We start from the raw sequence: 20,475 nt of genomic DNA, 5'->3' as shown, positions 1-20,475 counted from the left end.
AATTAAATCTTGCTAACAAGTTTACTAAGAAAACTATATTTGATCTAGAATTGTTGGCAAGATACATTAATGCACCAATTGCACTAAGGTATGGTATTTCATGTAATGACCCATTTGGTCATTTTGAGAATGAGTCATCTCTCTTGTATAAAATACTCTCTCCAAAAAAAATAATAAATAAATAATAATAATACAAAAAAAAATTAAATTATAAATTTGGACTATTCGATAACTATGGTTATTTAGTTGAGGGGTAACTTTAAATAATTAATTTGATTGATGGGCTAAACTGTTAATTTATTTAAATACCATTATGACTTAGCCTATATATTAAAATAGGCTAGTGAAAGTTTGTCATTTTTAATACTTAATTAAGTAGAAAAGAAAAGAAAGAAGGGAAGAAACCTACCTATTGCGGCGAAGACAGTGCAAAGAACAACCACGTTCTTTAGGTAAGAATTTGTAGTTGGGTTTTTTTTATGTATCCACGTAGTGATTTTCACGTGAATAAGTAATATATATGTATAATATTCAGTGAAGGAGAATGAAGAATTGTGGGGTGGATTGAGAAAAGTTTTCATGAGATAATTGGTGGAATTGGTATTTGGATAATATAATATATCTACTCAATAGGCTTGGTTGAAAAGTTAGATAGAAGTGATGTAGTTATTAAGTAGCAATCATATTAATGCCCAATTATTGATAAGATATGGATTAGTTCCTGCAAATTGCCCTCCTGCAACGTTATTAAGTTCACTTTCATTTTAACTTATGCCGTTAATTATCATAATATGTTTCATATTTTAATATATTGAGATACGTAATCAAATATTAGGTTTATTGTATTAAACGAATATCATTAGATTTATGTTATTGACAGAAATTAAGGCTTAATCTAGGTATGAAATTTAAGAAATACGGGAGTTGACATGTTAAGTGACATTAAGATTAGGAACATGTTTATAGATTTGGATAGATTTTGAGTCTAGGCTAGACATATAATAATATGGGTGTTGTCAGTTTCGAAATCTTATTGTGGTTAATTATTTGTTTAGATTATACTTATTTGGAAACCCAGCGAAAGGGGAAGGCTCAGGTCTCGGAGTAATTGCGTGATTATTTAAGGCAAGTGAATTTCTAAACCTAAGTTTAAGCTTATAGATGCTTGTATTTCCGTGTCATATATACTAGGGAGTAATGAAAATTGGACTGGTTATTGACTGTATGATTGACCTTAAAAATGGAGATGAGGGATATAAAATGGTGATCTAATGACATGTATTGGTGGAATTGATATGTTGTGATTTTGGAAATGTGAAATGACTATGTTGATGTGAGATAGGAAAAATTATTGTTGTTGTCATATTATTATCGTGAATTATATGAACATGAATTGATTGCATTGGTTTTGACATATTGTGTTAAGATTGAAAATGCTATGAAACAAAAGGGGTTGGGCCACACGCTCCATGACAGGTATTACAAAACAAAGAGGTCGGGCCACACGCTCCGTGGCAGGTATTATGAAACAAAAGGGGTCGGGCCACACGCTCCGTGGCAAGATATATATGTTGAGGGGATGGGCCACACGCTCCGTGGCAGGTTACATGGACAGAAATGTCCCCCATGGGTTCCGGACTGTGATTCAGCGGATGTGTACCGATAGGACAGACATGCATCATTTCATTGCATTGCATTGCACCTTTCTGATTATTTGTGAATTTGTGTTTACCCCTATATTGCGATGTATATGTTGACTTGACTTGATAGGATTCATTGATGAGATTATTGATGAGTATTCGTGGACTATATTGTTGTTGTTATTGTACAAGTGTAGAGTTGGGCTGATTTTATGCAGGTTGTAGTTAAGTAGGTTCGGTTGGGAGGACAGGAGTACTTGTATCTATTAAGCTTTGCTTAGTTTTAGTTATCCACTTGCTGAGTACCGTGTTATTTGGTACTCACCCCTTGCTTCCACACTTGTGTAGGTTGTGAGCCCGGACCTGTTTGATCTTCTAGCATTTTTTACTACATCCGAGGCTATCATTCCGAGTGTCGAGGTAGCTGTTACATCTATCTAGCGGACACCTCTTGCTCTTTTCTTATGTTTTAGTCCTATTCTAGAGACAAAGACATTGTGACTGTATTTCGTTTCGTACTTCGATAATAAATTAGTGGCTTGTACACGTGATAACCAATCTTGGGGGGGATGTTGAGCTTCTTTTATGTGTTTTCGCTTAAGTTAAATTTTGATTCTTTTCTTTTACTTCCGCATCTACTTGTCGTTGGGTATTAGGCTGACTTATCTCGATAGATTGAGATGAGTGTCATCACACCCGAATTCGGGTCATGACATTTCAGCACGAACATGCTCTTCATTATTTTAATGAGGTCAAAATAGATCTTTCTTAATATCAAGAGATATCACAACCATTGGAGTACTCAGTGGGTGTGCTTTATCAATGTAAAATCTCTTTAAAATATTTTTTGTATATGTTGATTGATGGACAAATATCTCATTTGCAAAATGTTCAATTTGTAGACCAAAACAAAATTTTGTCTTTTCGAGGTCTTTCATTTGAAATTCTCTTTTCAGATATTTTACTGCCTTTGAAAGTTTTTTGAGAGTTCCGATAATATTCAAATCATCAACACATGCTGCTATTCTGACAAATTCAGATTCAGACTTTTTCATAAAGACACAAGGGCAAATTAAATTATTTTTATATTCTTCTTTTAGCAAATATTCGCTAAGACGATTGTACCACATTCGCCCTGATTATTTTAGCCCATATAAAGATTTTTGAAGTTTTATTGAACAAATTTTTCGAAAATCTTTATTTATATCAGGCATTTTAAATCCTTTAAGAATTTTCAGAATAATATCATTATTTAGAGAACCATATAAATAGGCTGTAATGATATCCATCAGATGCATGCAAGTTTTTCATGAACTGCCATATTAATAAGATACCTGAAAGTGATTGCATCCACCACAAGAGAATATGTTTTCATATAATCAATGTCGGGTCTTTGCTAAAATCCTTGTGCCACAAGTCGTGCTTTATATCTTACGAGTTTATTTTTCTCATTTCTTTTTCGCACAAAGACCCATTTGTACCCCACTGGTTTTATACCTTCAGGTGTTCAAACTATCGATCCAAAAACTTTGCATTTTTCAAGCGAAGCTAATTGGACTTGAATTGCATCTTTCCATTTCAGCCAATCATTCCTCTGTCTATATTTATCGACAAATTTTGGTTCAAGATCCCCATTTTGTTGCATTATTTCAATAGCAACATTATAAGCCAAATTATTGTCGACAATTACATTATTTCAGTTCCATTTTTCCTGATGAGACATAATTTATTGAAATTTCTTTATCATTTTCAGGCGCCTTAACCTCTTCCAAGGTCTTATCAATTGTTATGTCTCCTCGCTCTTGTTGAATAGGTTATCTCATATCATGATCATCTTGATTGTTTGCTCCTTTTCTTTTTTGAGGATTTTTATCTTTACAATTGACCGGTCTACCATATTTTAAATGTGTTTTAGACTCATTTGCATTAATTAATTATCCTAATGGAGACATCAACTTGAATTGGACCATTATCAATTGGAATATGAGATTTAGTAACTCTTGATAGGTCAGTGAATGCATTTGGCAGTTGATTGACAATATTTTACAAATGAATTATCTTTTAAACTTCCAGTTCACATTTATTTGTACGAGGATCTAAATGAGATAGTGATAATGTATTCCAATCTATTTTTCTTTTCAGCTGCTTATTTTCTCCCCCTAATATTGGGTTATACTGATTCATCAAAATGACAATCAATAAATCTTGCAGTAAATAAATCTCCAGTCATAAGTTTCAAATATTTTATGATAGGAGATTCATACCCAACATATATCCCCATTCTTCTTTGGGGTCCCATTTTTCTGCGTTGTGGTGGAGCAATTGGAACATATATTGCACATCAAAATATTCTAAGATGGAAAATGTTTGACTCCTGACCAAAAGCCAATTGTAATGGGGAGACTTTATGATAACTTATGGGTCTGATCCACACAAGACTTGCTGCATGCAAAATAACATCACCCCATAATAAAATGGGAAGTTTTGTTCTCATAAGCATTGGTCTAGCAATTAATTAGAGACGTTTAATTAATGATTCTATGAACATGAGCAACATGATGTTCAACTATTAGCCAGTGGACAAACAATAATCATTAAATGCTTGAGATATGAACTCGCCAGCATTATCAAGACGAATTATCTTTATTGCATAATCTAAAAATTGTGCTCTTAACTTGATTATTTGAGCAAGTAGTCTCGCAAATGTCATATTACAAGTTGATAATAAGCATACATGTGGCCATCTTGTAGATGCATCTATTAAAACCATATAATATTTAAATGGTCCATATGATAGGTGAATGGGCTCACATATATCACCCTATATACATTTCAAAAATATTGGGAATTCATTTTCCACTTTGATTATCGATGATCTAGTAATCAATTTGCCTTGAGAACATGCAGCACAAGGGAATTCTTTAAATTGAAGAATCTTTTGGTTTTTTCAAAGAGTGTCCATGTGAACTCTCAACTATTTTGCGCATCATATTAGAATCGGGATGACCCAACCGATCATGTCAAATAATAAAATTATTTGAGTTAGTAAACCTTTAGTTTACTATGGCATGTGTTTCAACCATGCTAATACTTATGAAGTATAAGTCGAATGAAAGAGCGGGTAACTTTTCAAGTATAAACTTTTTGCCCGACATCATTGTAGTAATATAAAGATATTCATTTTTTCATCATTTGTAGTCTCAATATGATAACCATTTTGATGAATGTCTTTGAAACTTAATAAGTTTTTTTGAGACTTACTACAATATAATGCTTCATTAATTGTTAAATTTGTTCCTCCGACAAGAACAACTTTAGCTTCTCCGGATCCTTCAGTTAATCTTGTACTACCAGATATTGTATTAACATTAGCTTCTTTCATAATCAAATAAAAGAAATATTTCTTATCTCTTAAAATAGTGTGTTTTGTGGCACTATCAATAATATATATATCATCATAATTATTTTTGGATCCAACTAATGACTGAGAATTTTCATATTCTTCATAAACAAAAAGATACATGATAAAAGGGTGAAAAACTACTAACATAATAAACTTTAAGAAACTCTACTGCCTTAAGAAATATTTTACGAAGGACAATATAATATCAAACATAATAATAAAATAACTATTTTTATTCCCAGTTAGATGATCAATTCTTCAGTCAACATTCATAAAATCTTCAGCTTTCAAATGAGTAATATTTGGTAGATCTTCGAAAGCATCATCTTTATAAGAGAGATTCACCTCAATATCTTAATATTTATTTGAGGGGTTTGCTTCATTATCATCACTTCTAATACATTGCGTCAATTTCTTATCAAACAAGCGTAATATATTTTAAAACGCTTATAATATATTTATATTGCATGTATAATTCATTTTGAATACATAACAAATTTATCATAATATTATTATATATTGCTATAAATTATAATAATTAAAAAATTTCATTAAAATCAATAATTATTTATTAAAAAGTATCCACTCAAATAATTTTTCCTTGTAAAAATGGATATTTGTACACTTTGCCCGTCAATTTGGCCAATCGATGGCCCCCGAACCGGTCCAACCCAATAACGTCACATCACCGTTTAACCGGGTATCCGGTTCAAGAATAATATTATTTTCATCTACACATATTAAATGACTAGAACCAACATTTGGGCATAAAAACAAGATATTTTCTTTGAACGTGAATTTTGTCACCATTGTCTCCATCAATTGGATAAGTTAGTCGGCACTCAAAAATAATACAAAAGTGTAACACATAAATATGTTTTTTAATTTGATTAAATTGATATATATGTTTTTTAATTTTGAATATATATAAGTAAACATTTAAATTTGTATAAAATTAAATAAATAGACATGCGTTCTACGTAACATAATATACATAAAAATACGTAAATTGCGATGTCACGTACTCCTTCCGTCCTATTTTAATTGTCATATTGTGTTTTTTCGAAAGTCAATTTGATTAATTTTTAAAGTTAAATTATATTACTTTAACTCAATATTATAAAGTAAAAAATTAAATATTCAAAAACCATAAGAAAGATATTATAAGTTATAATTTTTTTCATATTAATATGATAAAAAAATATATCTTAAAATGCTAATCAAAATTGAAAATCACCAGGGGACAGAAAAAGTAATACACAATGTGTTGATTTGTTTAAGTTTATAAAAAAAAATTTCATTATCAAATTCAAATTTTACTACTTTTAGCACTAGAGAAAAAAATATCTATATATAGCTATAGTGACTGAGCTTACATTTTATATATTAATGGAGATAAGAGTAAGTACCAAGCTAATACTTGCATTATGTCTACTGGTCTCCGCCGTGTGTGGCGGTTACTCCCACTGGAAGACGGCGGAAATGCGGTGGCCGGAGCAGAAGCAGCAAAAGGAGAAAGAAAATTCACTTGTGAAACGACGTAGTTTGCTTAATAATGGACTCGGCTTGACTCCTCCTATGGGGTAAATTTAACCATCCATAATTCGAATTTGATTTTTTCAGATTTTTAGTTATTTTTTATGTTTTAATATTTGGTTTTCATCTTTAATCATGTTGTATGATGACGTGGCATGTATTGTTTTCGGTTTAATTAAAGGCGGATCTAATATTTAAATTTTAAATTTGATGAATTTGCCGCTGAATTTGAAATTTTTAGTAATTTTTAAAGTTTATGTATGTGTTTCATGTTTAAAATGTTAGATTCAGTTGAACCTATAGTAGATGGCGCGGTGATGATCTGCATACATTTGGAGAAAATCCTAGATCCGTCTTGTGTTTGTTCTTTATTGTGATGGATTTAGCTCTAAATGATTTGTGTAGATTAATGCATTTTTAGCTTACCGAGAACATCATCTTATATAGGGTATGTGGAGGTTGCGGATTAAGTTAGATGGTTAATAGGTAGTTGAGCATTGAGTCACTTTTCTGTGAGATTGGTTTGGTGGTAGTTTGGAGCGCCGTAGTTACTTCATATTCCATACTAGTAGTATTAGTATTATTCTCGTACTTCTTTGATGTCAGTTAATATCTGTTGTTTTATTTAGTTGTTGTTATTGTCCTTTTCTTTCAGAATGCTATATTATGCTTTCCGCATCATTTATCATGATTTTTCTATTTTCGGTTTTTTTTTGTTTCTTAAATTGCTATCCTTGAGCTGAAGGTTTATAGGAAACAACCTCTCTACCTTGAGTAGGGGTAGGTCTACTTACACACTAACCTCCACAGACCCCATTTATAGGATTATACTGAATATATTATTGTTGATTTGCGTAGATTTTGACTAACAATAGCAAAATTTTATTTCAGGTGGAGTAGTTGGAATCATTTTGCCTGCAACATTGATGAGAAAGTCATAAGAGAAATTGGTAAGTGTATTGGTTTAACAATCACACATTCATATTCAGCTGTATATTGTTGAACGTTCTTTTGATTGACAGCCGATGCCATGGTTTCAACTGGTCTTGATAAGCTCGGATATAAGTACATCAATATAGGTACGTCTTTGAGTAAAGGTCGATGTAGAATTTAGAGACAATGTGTGAATCTCTTATGATATACGCAATTTTCAAGAATTTTGTTTTAGATCTTCTCTATGTAGATTAGAATGTACACTAGCTAGCACCCACAGCTCATATGCTTGATCCACGGCTGCATTTGATTATGCTGTTACAGAAACTGAAATGTTACTAATATCGTGTGTTTGACACTTTAATTTTTAGATGATTGCTGGGCTGAACCTCAACGTGATGATCAGGTACTTTTGTTTTAACTGGAAACTGTGTTTATGTACACTATCTTCCTTGCTAATTTAATCTTCTTATTATATGAAATCCGAATTATAGGGAAATTTTGCAGCTAAGAACTCGACATTTCCTTCTGGAATGAAAGCTCTAGCTGACTATGTTCATAGTAAAGGTCTTAAGCTAGGAATCTACTCAGATGCAGGGTAATTTAAACTTGCACATGAAATTCGTTTTGAAAAGATCATCGATGATCTTGAAAATTCAAACGTTTAAGGATTCTGCAGGTATTATACTTGCAGCAAGAAAATGCCTGGTTCACTTGGTCACGAGGAACAAGATGCAAAAACTTTTGCAGCATGGGTAAGTATAAGTTTCCTGATTAATCTTGACAATGAATCGTAAAACAATTCAAACGTAGTTGTTAATAACTACATTTTTCATTCAGGGTATTGATTATTTGAAGTATGATAATTGCAACCATGATGGAACAAAGCCAACTATCCGGTAAATATTTGATTTCTGTTCAACTCGCGAAATCATGTGTAACAAATTCCACTAGTTATCTATCGAACTTCTTTTCTTGACGGGGATCCTTTCTTCTGTAGATACCCCGTTATGACGAGAGCTCTAATGAAAGTTGGAAGGCCTATCTTCTTTAATCTTTGTGAATGGTGACAACTTCATCCCTAATAATTCCTTTTGTGGTTTCCTGCTCTCATTTTCACATTATTGTTAATGATCCTATGCACCTATTTATCTCAAATAGGGGCGATTTGCATCCGGCATTGTGGGGTGGCAAATTAGGTAACAGCTGGAGAACTACGAACGATATCACTGATACATGGGAAAGGTAATACTCCCTCCGTTTCAATTTGTTTGTTTGGTTTTGACTTGACACAAAGTTTAAGAAAGTAAATAAGTCTTTTAATTGATAGATTTCATGACTTGATCTTGTATTCATCTTTCCTTGTTTGACAGCATGATTTCTAGAGCAGACCAGAATGAAGTTTATGCAGATTATGCAAGGCCTGGTAGCTGGAATGGTTAGTATTTAGATGTGTTTTAGTTTTTTCTTAAAATTCTATATCATCACCGTTGAAGTATATGATCATCTCATTTTAAAGCCTTAGCTATTAGAGAGTTATATTATGTCTCAACATGCTCTTTCACGTGTGGGCCTTTTATCATTTTTCATGGGATGATACGATGTTAGAACGTGTGACCATACACATTTCAATTACTTAGTTATATTGTCTTCACACATTCCAAACAGATCCCGACATGCTTGAGGTTGGAAATGGAGGGATGACAAAGGATGAATACATTGTTCACTTTAGTATCTGGGCGATTTCAAAGGTACAACAACATCTTCACTTTTATATCAACACTATTCCTGCTCCTTTGGGCCGAATGCCAGAATGTATGATCCATTCTATGCTAATTCTAGGCTCCCCTTATCATCGGTTGTGATATGAGAAGTTTATCACATGATACCATGGAAATTCTTGCCAACAAGGAGGTGATCGCGGTAGATCAAGGTACTAAACTGCACAACATGTCAACTGCAACTAGTCGTTTTGTTATAATTATACGCGATTACCAAGATAGGAGCTAGTTGTCTTCAAGAGTATTAACTAACACTCATTCATTCCTTTGTGAACAGATGAATTAGGCGTCCAGGGAAAGAAGGTTAGAATGGAAGGCGATATTGAGGTAACAAAAATGTATACAAAGTAACTTTTTTCCCCTGGTTGTAATGCAGATTGCAGACGATAATCTGTTCACATTCTGTTATGACCAGATCTGGGCAGGACCTCTATCAGGCTATAGAGTAGCTTTAGTGCTTCTCAACCGCGGTCCTCAGAGATACGAAATAACTGCAAACTGGGATGATATTGGAATCCCTCCTAAAAGCATTGTAATGGCAAGAGACCTTTGGGAGGTATGTCTATGTTAACAATTCGTATTCTGGCTTTCAGAAGATTTCATGAAGAATAAGCTCCCAAGGCTTTGGAGTTTGGTCTAGTAGTAAGAGCGCAACACTCTTGTTACACTTTTATATTTGGATATAGACTCATCATGTCCAAAACATACATACGACTTGGATATAAGTACTTCATGGTGATCCTTTAAACAACAACAAACCCGGTGTGTTTCTACAAGTGGGGTTTGGAAAAGGTAGAGTGTATGCAGACCTTATCCCTACCTCGGCCGAGTAAACAGCGAAGAGGAGTCAAGAGCAACAAACACAAGATATTAAGATATTGAAACAACAAGTAGTGATAGAAATCTAAATATAATACTCAGCTCGATCCATAAAGTAATCTACCTTATACTCAACCAGATCGACAAAGTAGTCGATCATGCACCATTTTAAAAAGTTACGAAAATGAAAGTATCTTTACCAGTATTCACTCAGTGATTGTTAACCATTTTACTTATTATGGAAATAATTTGGCATATTTTGATGCAGCACAAGACATTGGAAACAAGATTTGTAGGGAATTTGACAGCTACAGTGAACTCTCATGCATGCAAGATGTATGTATTGAAGCCTATTGCTTGAAGATTCATATAGTACTGGTTTCCTCTCAAATTGTTATGTTTTTAAGTATAAAAATGAACTTGTCATTTGTGTCAAATGTATACAAAAGAATTAAACATCATTAATAAGATGTTATGTATGAGTTTTTTCTACCTATACTATAGCTTCCTGATTTTGGTCCTCAATTTTAGTTCCACTTAAATAGCCGTCCACCAAACTAATTAAACTAAAAATAGTTGGCGGATGTATAATATGTGTATGATCATGTATAATGAGTGAATAATCTATGTATACCAATTAAAAAAAGTATGCACTAAATCCATCCGTCCATGTAAAAATCCCATTTTTTCTTGAAATTTAGGAAAAGCACTCCCTAATACGGGCTCGAACTTGAAACATTTGAATCTCTTTCTTTCTTTTGAGTTACATATAGAGACAGACTACAAATTATTTTCAAAATCCCAATATTCATTCAAGGTGTGTATTTTTAAGGGACAATTTCAAATATATACAATAAACTAATTAGTTTACAACAAATATAATCATGTTTTATTTACATAAAAAATAGCCAAAAATCATAGGAAATATGTAGTGACTATACAATATAGCTTGCCAAAAGTCATAAAAAGTATACACTGATTGTACAATATAGATTACTTATATATGAGTTATACACTAAATATACATTATGATATATTCTATAAATGAAATATATACTTAATACACCCAAATATACATGAATATACAACGAATAGACTTTTTCGGTAATTAAAATGGCCGAATGATTATCTACTGTAATCATCCCATTTCTATTTCTTTTCAAATCCCAATATCCATTCAAAGTGTGTATTTTTTTTCCCATTAATTAATTGATAAATTCAAAATTAAGTAACGTAGAATTTAAAAAAAAAAAACAGAAACAATGTCGATGAATAGTTGACTTTGCTTTTTGAGAATTTTACTTTGAATGAACTTGCAAGTGTTCGCGCATGTAACAGAAAAGATAATTATTGTGACAAAAGTCATCCATACGGGTATATAGTCTTTTTAAATAAGAATATCATTTCTATATTTAGCAACTTTTTAATCACAACATTTCAAGAAAGATTATAAATTCAAAGGACACTTTGGTGTAACAGTTAAAAGATCACAAAATTCAAAAGTTGTATCCAGTCAAATTAAGACGCATAACATAAAATGGGGGAAGAATATAACACCACAGGTACATGAATGTCAAGATACCACAAGGTTTAGACACAATTAGATATATCAATCAACGCCTCAATCTCAAACTAGTTTGGCATAAAATACTAATTTTACCACAATTGATACATGATTTCACACAACAAAACCTAGAATTACAAAGAATAATATGTATTGGGGGGTTAGGTGAGAATAAGTATGATGGATCCTTCTCCAACAAGCAGGTTCATTAGCAGCAACATTGAGACCGGTAGCAACTTAGAGCATGTTGTATCCTTAACTTTCAATACAACAACACGCCTCAGTCCCAAACAAGATGGAATCGGCTTGTTGTCCTTAACAATCGATGATAAGTGTATATGTAAAAAGATTAGTAGTCAGTGTTGCATCTGCATAGAGGATGCTAGCTCTGCAAGGTACAAAAGCATGCAGTGCAGGCATCTACAGATCGACAAAAGTCGCCCAAGTTCAGCAACATAATCGTTACTTTCGATATTCCATGCAATTATACTAAACTCATGAAACTTCTTGTAGTGCTAGATTCAGCTCCTGAGCATATTTGGCAATTGATCCTCCTCTTCTAAATGAAAAAAAGATGTAGAAATGGAGAAATGTTAGCAATTTAAACTATCCACGGACCAAAAGATGGTTGCTTAAGATGTTTTCACATACCTCGAAAGAGCAGGCAGACAACTCTTGACTTTTTCAAGCTCAATAAAGCAGAGATTGTAGCGCTCCATCCTTTTGTTGTCAATAAGCAATAAAACCGTTCAAACTTTAACTAAAAAAACATAATAATTAGTAAGAAGTAAAAGAAATATGTAATAATACCTTTTCTCTGACTCAAGATCAACACCAACTGATGTTGGAGTAGACAATGAAGTATAAATAGGTGAACCAAATACTTTAACAAGCTTAAGCAGCATATTCAATGAAATATCTTGATGTCTAAAGGAAGTCCACCAAGAAGAGAACATGTCAGTCATGGAAACTTTTGAACAATGTTAGAGAAGAAAGGGAAAACAAAGCTCAATTTGTTCTACCTATCCAACTTGCTCTCAAGCAGCCCCGTGAGAAGTGGTAGAAGGCATGTGCAAATTTCTAATGTGATAATGTCATTTTTCTCTGCCAAGAAGCTCACTAACTCAGAAAGCACCTGTGTAAGCAAATGGAAACCATATGGTGTTAAAAAGGTACGTATCAAGATTAAAAATAGGGCACAAAAACGAGACTTACAGCATGATCAGCCATCTTCTCCATTACACTTACTGCCCCTTTAATATCATGTCTTTTCCAGTACTGGTAGACAACCTACAAATGGTCAAAAACTCTATATGATTAAGCGAACTCTTGAAGAGCAATATGACATGGTAGAGATCAACTGAATGAATTTTCCCCCGCTCCATCTGCATATCTTACCGATTAGCAAGAAAATTTACAAATGAGTAGGCTAAACATTCCGCGTAGGTTATCATCTCATGATAATGCAAATCAGTTATAAGGGACTTAAAAGTCTTAAACACAAATTATTTACAAGGGACTGCAAAAGCTTTATGTTGCCAGGTTAGAGCATCAAATAACCATTAGAAAATTTTCCAAAATTGCTACCTGTAATTTTGCCAAACGAGATTGCATCGAGCCAACAAATTCGTTGTGCTGGTCCATCAAGTGAGCAATGATATCCTCATCGTCAGCAGAAACCGCCTCACTTACAGCTGATAAGGGGTCTTCTCTCTTTTCATGTACGATTTTTGAATTAAGATGAGTTAAATTCTGTGTCAGGGAAGACAGAAATTATACGAGACATTCATGGAAGAAACAACTAAATTCATGAGATTATGTGAAAACTATTTTAGGTATTAACAGTTCAATGTTCTAGCTATCACGTGTCCTAATGCATTGACTACCATAGCAGTGAATGTCTATCTATGAAGTCGCTATAACTACTACAATAATGAATTACACTGAAGTTCATGTACAATATTCTACTCTAATAATTAGAAAATTTGTCAGCAATCGATCTACCAACCAAAATGATGATAGAGATCAAACAAGCAAAGGAAGTTCCAACGATGAATTTAGTTTCCTTTTTCTCTCAATGGTAACATTCTAGCTGCCCCACACGGCCTTATGATTCCTGTTTGAATGAACATGCCATCACTTTCAACTTTTTTCTGTTTGGGTTAGATAAATTAGAAATCGGGTTTCTCATGATTGAAAGTTAGGTTGGTTATTTTGCAGCCTCGTTTATTTTGTGACTTTATCACTGGGAACCTTCAACTTTTATGTTGAGTCGAGAATAATCTTTGCCAAGCCCGGCAGAGTTTTGACTCAGCTAGGCTTATGTGCACCCCTAACTGTCAACAGAAACCCCATTCTCCCCTGTTCCTGCACTATCCTTTTCCATGATTGCAAAGAGCTAGTTTAATTTGAAAAAATCCCACAATTTGCTAAAAGTATGTGGTAGCAAGTCACACACTGAAAATACTGAAATGCTTCCACATTTCATTAAAATTAGCAACAAATGGTTAATATTGTTATATGGGAAAATCTCAATATGAAATAACATTTGGAATAATAAATAAAGAAAAAACTCAGATTTGACACATACCACCTTGGTGGGAACCACATCCGGATCAGGTACCGCCTCAACAATGCAGGGAGCAAGACCCTCGTAACTAGGAACTTTATCTCTCTTTTCCCAGTTTGCAATAGTAGATCGTGTCCTACCTGATTTTCAAAATTCAATGCATGAGACAACCATAATTAAGAAGTGCACCAATAGCAGTAAAAAGAGTTCTACCTCTTTGTTGACCTAGCATGGAATAAGGTTTCCTATTAAGAATATTTCCACGGGCTTCATCTGGTACAAAGGGTAAGTTTAAACAATGTAGTTAGTTCATATTATTCTAAAGAAAAGGCAAAATACAAATACAGTTATTGGTAAACACAGAACAGGTCTTTTAAGAAATTGTACTGAGTAGAAGACACTTTCGCAAAACATATGTATACAAGTATGAATAAATCAAGGCAATAAAATTATTACATGAAAAAGCAAGACACACACACACATATCAGTAGATATATTCACTCTTATACTATTCCTTCGGAGGAGGAGAAACATCGGGCTTTCTTTTTTATAAATGAAATATAGCACCACTTAGAAGTATTTCTATGCAACTTAACACAAAAATGGTGCTAAAATTCTAGATCTAATTAGAGGGCACATACATAATTGATACTGCACAGCATAATATACCTTAAAACGTTTCTTGATCAAAAAATATACCTCACAACGTCTATAAAGAACCCACAGCGCACAAAAACATAGAAACAGAAAAGGTAAAGACAATATAAAAAAATAGGAAGGACACAAGTGAATACGTACAATTTTCAATTTGGTGTCTGGAAAGTGACTCAGGTGCTGTATTTATATCAAGTTTTGTGGAAACTAAATTCTTGTCATCATTCACATTTCTATCAGTTGAAGCAGTTTCAAATATTGAGCATTTGACAGAAGGAAAATTGTTCCTGTCTGCAGGACTACTACTTTCAATAGCCTTAGGTACTTCAACATCAGACTGCGCTGCAGCAGTTGGCCTCCCAAGGTCTTCGTTGGGAGTAGGAGACTTCCAATCAGATACTTTTGGCTGCAATCTTTGTGGCATTTCCCTTCCTGCAACTCCTCCTTTCCTGCATTCGGATGCCAGCTCCATTCTTTCATTATTTCTTGGGACAAGAACAGGTATTATCTCTGACTTAGTGACAATAGAGGCATTTTCTGTGGACGGGGTTTTTGCTGAATTCCTCTTTACACCGGTTGTATTAGGAACTGCTCTTGAGCTGATTGGAGGTGCCTTTGGACCAGTACTGAGATTTACTTTTTGTGTGGTGCCAGGAGTATCTGTGATAGCTTCAGAAGATAAGTGAGAACGTAAGAAAATATTCTGGCAACCAAACTTAAATAAAAGAAGATAATCAAAGGCTAGGAGCTAAAAAAAAAAAAGTAGTAAATGGGGAATTAAAGAAGCAGAGTAAGAACTTAAGATAAGGTGCCAAGCTAATAATGTTAAGGCAAAGGAAACATATAAAAACGGAAGAAAAGCATACTAGTAAGAGTAGAAGAATCCCTCTGAAGAACCATGTGTTGTGACAAAGAATGTCTTCTGAAAGACTTGGACTCTTTCACAAGATCAGAGTTTTGTGAAATTAATTGTCTCCCACAACTAGAATCTGTAGCATCCGCAGCAGAAGTGGATAGATTCACTCTTAAATTGGATTTCACCGCTGAGTGACCATTTAATTGTGTAGTACTATCCATTGTGTATGGTTCAAGACACTGCAAGAGACAAGCATGACAAAGTGTGGCATTACTTAAAAATCTCGGACGAAGAAAAACATCAAAGAGACAACTTCAACGGAAAAAGGTGACTATTACCGAAATATCGACAACCCACACTCCAACACAACTTTGATTATAAGAACATCCAAGAAGTTTTCCTTCATGAATACTAAGATCAGACAATGTAGACCATCCAACATCTACTGTATCATGATACCTAATTGGTTCCCACGAGAAAACCTACAAAGAAGAACTACTTTCTTTAGGAGATGGACTAAGTGCCACGATATATTTAACAAAACTATTTCTCAGAACAGAAAATGCATGTCTACCTTCAAATTCTCATGTAAACCACAAAGAAGGGTTCTTCCATCAGTATTAAAGGCCATGCTACGCACTCCTGTTGTCTAGATTTCAGATAAAAACAGTTCTTTTTACTATACTGACATTTCATACAGTTGCCAAGATACATGAGAAACACTCTGCAGTTGTACTGCAATGAGAAAAGGGAGATCAAATAGAAGAACCCAACGAAGATGACTACAACAAACCTCAGGTCCAGCAGAACCTATGAGTTCAAAAGATTCAAGGTCCCAGAATTTAACTGTCTTGTCAGCAGAACCTGGTAAGGCAAAAACCAAGAACAAATAGTAAGGCATCTGACAGCTTTTGTGATACGACACAATGCAGCCCAACTCTTGGTGACCTTTGTTTTATGATTAATTTGAGCCCTTTTTTCGATCCTCACACCCACTGGCACCCATCACCAGCAACTGAAAATGCAGGCTTCACTTAGTTAGCACCTTATAGTTCCTCAAAACCTAAATACAATGCCCTCCTATTTTGGTTCCCCTTCCCTCTTTCCCAACTTCAAATTTGAATCAAGAAAAAAGAAAGCTAAAACTTAATTCCCAATAATTGACACAAAAATATAGATATCACTTTTAAAACTAATCACTAGTTTCCATACTAGGGGATAGGGCACAATGTTTGGATTTCCTTTATTTTGGTTAGAGAAGGAAAGCTCAACTATGATGAAACAAAGAGAGTATTGTTTCATGGAACATGCGATGTTTATACGAATACCAACTCCCCTAAAAACATGCACCACAATGAGACAGAGCATTTCCATATACTATTTATGTAAGCACTTAAATGAAAAAACAGATTCTTATATAAGTAGACAAAGCAGTACTATAGATCCCCAAGATGGAAGTCACAGATCTGATTGGAGAGGAAAACACTTATACTAGAGATAAGAACAAAAAATACGAAAATAAGATTGAAAATAATGACGGCAGATAAATTTATTTGGAGAGTGAAGAATCAATAGCAAAACTTATCAATCTGGTCATAAGTCCAAATAAATGGGTATACTCTTCTCAATTTGTCATTTCTTAATCCAAATGTTTGGTTATCCTTATATATACTAAGAATATCATCATGAGAAAGTTTTAGGTTGCCACTAGATTCAAACTCTACATAGATCATAAAATATATCAGCGAACTCATTTAAAAAATACAACAAAAGTTACAGGAGAAAGTACAAGACAACAAGAAATATGACTTTCACTTAAGAAGAACAATGTAGCACTATGTCAAAGCTTTATCTAACCTGTAGCCAGTAAGAACTCATGAGGATGAAAGTCTATGCACTGAATTTTTCCTTCATGACATTTGAAATCGTGTAAAAGCTTTCCTGCAGTCAAATCCCATATCTGCCACAACACTGAATCTATTATCAGGATAATTAGGCTTAAAGAGCTTACAGGCTGATACAGCTAATTGATATCAAGCAAACAATAATATCCTAGAAAGAGGCACATGGAGAAAAGAAAAAGGGCAGCCCGGTGCACTAAAACTCCTGCTATGCGCAGAGTCCGGGGAAGAGCCCCACCACAAGGGACTACTTAAAATAGTAGCTTTGCATCGCTGTCACTTTATGTACGACGCGATTGATTTCAATAATGTGCTAAGTAGCACAATTAAAAAATCCGTCCTTCCATCTCATGACCATGTTTAGCCTAGCGATGGACCAATCTATAACAAAGTAGCTTCTGTAAGATGCAGGAAGTCTAAAGTCATCATCATAAGCGACTGTTTCATTAAGTTGATGTACGTCAATAATCATCTGTCCTTTTTTTTCCATTTTGAGCTATGTGGTTTAGACATCATCTGAAATATTAGCAAGTACAGTCTGATATGGCTCACCCAACTATAAGAAGGCACTCCAATGTGTTAGTTCCAAACTATATTACTGAACAAGGAAAGAAAATAAAAGGGAGAAGTTCGACCTTTACACTACTGTCTTCTCCACCTGATACAACCCAACGACCATCTGGCGTGAACCTGATGGTATTGACACCTCGAGTATGACCTTTGTATGTGTGAATGCACCCTTTGCGTCTAATATCCCATATCTTTAGATTTGTGTCCAGAGACCCAGATGCAAAGAACTCACCAAAGGGATGGAAGTCCAATGATATACAATTGGATCTATGTCCAGTGAGAGTCCGAACAACTGAGAAATATAGATCGATAAAGAGAGAGAATTTATAAATTTCACAATAAACAACAAAAAATGAATTTTCACAAAGAACAAAGTTCTAAAAAGCCTACTCTTGCCCTCCTCTAAATCCCAAAGCTTGATGGTACCACTTGCTGCTCCTGCAGCTACCAGAACTTCTGAAGAATCAAAGCTAACTGAATCAATTCCGCTTGAATGACCTGACAAGCTCTACACAAGAATACAGATACAAGACAATGTGTTAAAAAACAAACAATGTTATCGCTAAAATTGCATCTTTGCAAACAGAGAAAATGATAACGTAAAGGTTAGGCGTCAAACAACGGCTTCGATCAGGGAGAACATTCCATTGGGTCCATCCAAAAAGGGACTACAGATTTAGCTGCTTGAAAGTGTAACTCAAATATAATGATGTAAGTATTCACCCTTTGTACTCATATATCTTCCTTTTTTGGTTAGCAGCAAACGACATTTTGATCTCAATGCACACATACATAACAAAGCAAATGAAAGTACAGTGAAAAGAGAAACTAATAAGAGATACCAACCAATATGGCGTCAGGCTTGCCAATGGACCAGAGATTAACCTTGTGATCTTCTCCCCCAGTTACAAGAACCCTGGATGATTTTCTCCCGATCTTTAAGCAGTTGACGCTTAAAGAATGTGCTACAAATTCCTCTATAATAAAGCATCATCAAGGTCTTCAAATCATAGTCTGAGTTCTCTAATTTACCATTCATTTCTACAACAACAACATACCCAATGTGATCCCACAAACGGGGTTCGGAGAAGTAGGATGTACACACACCTTACCCTACCATTGTGAGGTAGAGAGATTGTTTCCGACACACCTCAGCTCACATTCATTCCCCCCCCCCCCCCTTTTTCCCAATATAAACAAAAACCATTAAGATCCTAGTCAAAACTATTGGTTCTCCCTACTATCATTTGTCTATATCCACCCCACTCAAAGTTTATCATTCACCACATTACATACTTTTCAATTTTTATCAAGAAATTATTTCCCTGTAAGATCAATTGCAAACCAAACAACAAAATTAAGCAAATAAACTAACAATATAAACCCAAAAAATACAAACAAAAAAGGATACGTAGCTTATAAGCACGTTTGGTGGTTGTCATCGAGAGAGTCAAAACCAGGCATCAATTAAGCGAAACCCACTTATCGATTCGCAGCGCATTGCACAAAAAATCAATAAACCCTTTGTTTTCCGTCCTTCCTGCCAAGATTTAGAGTCAGACTTCGAACTTCAAAGTGAAATGCATTACAAAAAACGCATAACATACAAATATAATTCAAAAAAAATGATTAGATTCGGTTGAAAAACTTACAATGCATAAACGCTGTGAATTTTAGGGATTAATGGATGATAAAAATTGGAAAAAAAAAAATAAAAAATATACATATTAAGTATATTTAACAAACAATGTCTTCTTTCAACTCAATTTTCAAAACGACAATTTTTAGGATAATTTTTCTTCATAATGAAACATGAAAACAATGGCGAAAAGGGGAAATTTTGAGAAGGTGAAGGAGGAGGAGAAATGGCGTTTTCAAAATCACGAGAAAATGACAAAAATGGTCCTTTTAAGTTTTTGGGGGGTGGGTTTCAAAAATTAAAATTGTTCCTTAATAAATATCTTGTGAAAAGTTTATGTTTTAATAATTTTTCACTAAAATTGACAAAAATAGTAAAAAGAAAAAATAAATTAAACCTTAAACACCAAAAGAATCTCACCAACAACATATGCCTACGTATCGAGTGTGATTTCATAAGTAGATCTCGAGAGATTGGAGATCGGGATAAAGAAGATATGGTGAAAATATCGAAGAAAAAAATATGCACAATAAAAATATTAAAAACAACCAAAGTAATAAAACAAACAATAATATTAAAATGAAAGAGTCAGATAATAATAGGATAATAA

The 20,475-nt window shown here is 33.9% G+C and overlaps 2 protein-coding genes across 5 annotated transcripts; one reads left to right on the top strand and one right to left on the bottom strand.

Moving 5' to 3' along the window:
• The first annotated feature begins 6,367 nt into the window (after nucleotides 1-6,367).
• Nucleotides 6,368-10,608, top strand: LOC129871411 (alpha-galactosidase 1-like). Its single transcript, XM_055946321.1, has 15 exons — nucleotides 6,368-6,626; nucleotides 7,471-7,529; nucleotides 7,602-7,658; nucleotides 7,884-7,918; nucleotides 8,007-8,110; nucleotides 8,192-8,267; nucleotides 8,353-8,411; nucleotides 8,513-8,578; nucleotides 8,674-8,757; nucleotides 8,886-8,950; nucleotides 9,181-9,263; nucleotides 9,355-9,445; nucleotides 9,571-9,620; nucleotides 9,709-9,849; nucleotides 10,381-10,608. Exons 1-15 carry the CDS (start codon nucleotides 6,433-6,435, stop codon nucleotides 10,471-10,473), a joined length of 1,257 nt encoding a protein of 418 aa, XP_055802296.1. The 5' UTR covers nucleotides 6,368-6,432; the 3' UTR covers nucleotides 10,474-10,608.
• A 1,012-nt stretch (nucleotides 10,609-11,620) lies between these two features.
• Nucleotides 11,621-20,098, bottom strand: LOC129870335 (katanin p80 WD40 repeat-containing subunit B1 homolog KTN80.4-like). 4 transcript variants are annotated; one of them, XM_055945073.1, is made up of 19 exons: nucleotides 19,879-20,098; nucleotides 19,638-19,766; nucleotides 19,073-19,203; nucleotides 18,617-18,734; nucleotides 18,292-18,518; nucleotides 17,613-17,715; nucleotides 16,549-16,619; nucleotides 16,330-16,404; nucleotides 16,094-16,237; nucleotides 15,766-15,994; nucleotides 15,044-15,559; nucleotides 14,459-14,518; nucleotides 14,267-14,385; nucleotides 13,264-13,428; nucleotides 12,892-12,966; nucleotides 12,699-12,811; nucleotides 12,487-12,603; nucleotides 12,328-12,396; nucleotides 11,621-12,235 (listed from the first exon to the last, which is right to left on the bottom strand). In XM_055945073.1, the coding sequence occupies exons 2-19, from the start codon at nucleotides 19,666-19,668 to the stop codon at nucleotides 12,172-12,174; spliced, it is 2,427 nt and encodes an 808-aa protein (XP_055801048.1). In that variant the 5' UTR covers nucleotides 19,669-19,766; nucleotides 19,879-20,098; the 3' UTR covers nucleotides 11,621-12,171. The 4 variants fall into 4 exon arrangements, with proteins under 4 accessions (XP_055801048.1, XP_055801046.1, XP_055801047.1 ...); XM_055945071.1 differs by having other exon boundaries at nucleotides 15,044-15,568; nucleotides 19,879-20,096; XM_055945072.1 differs by having other exon boundaries at nucleotides 11,621-12,232; nucleotides 15,044-15,568; nucleotides 19,879-20,096.
• Nucleotides 20,099-20,475: the final 377 nt, after the last annotated feature.

Source organism: Solanum dulcamara, chromosome 10 (assembly GCF_947179165.1).
Source record: "Solanum dulcamara chromosome 10, daSolDulc1.2, whole genome shotgun sequence".
Lineage (NCBI taxonomy): Eukaryota > Viridiplantae > Streptophyta > Magnoliopsida > Solanales > Solanaceae > Solanum > Solanum dulcamara.
This window is presented reverse-complemented; position numbering and strand designations above follow the sequence as displayed.

Coding starts and splice junctions, on each gene's coding strand:
- LOC129871411 (XM_055946321.1), top strand. CDS start 6,433: ATGGAGATAAGAGTAAGTACCAAGCTAATACTTGCATTATGTCTACTG. Junction 7,659..7,883: donor ATATAAGTACATCAATATAG/GTACGTCTTTGA, acceptor TTTAATTTTTAG/ATGATTGCTGGGCTGAACCT. Junction 9,264..9,354: donor GTATCTGGGCGATTTCAAAG/GTACAACAACAT, acceptor TGCTAATTCTAG/GCTCCCCTTATCATCGGTTG.
- LOC129870335 (XM_055945071.1), bottom strand. CDS start 19,668: ATGACAACCACCAAACGTGCTTATAAGCTAC. Junction 18,735..19,072: donor GCAAGCCTGACGCCATATTG/GTTGGTATCTCT, acceptor ATTCTTGTGTAG/AGCTTGTCAGGTCATTCAAG. Junction 14,519..15,043: donor CAGACACCAAATTGAAAATT/GTACGTATTCAC, acceptor CCTTTGTACCAG/ATGAAGCCCGTGGAAATATT.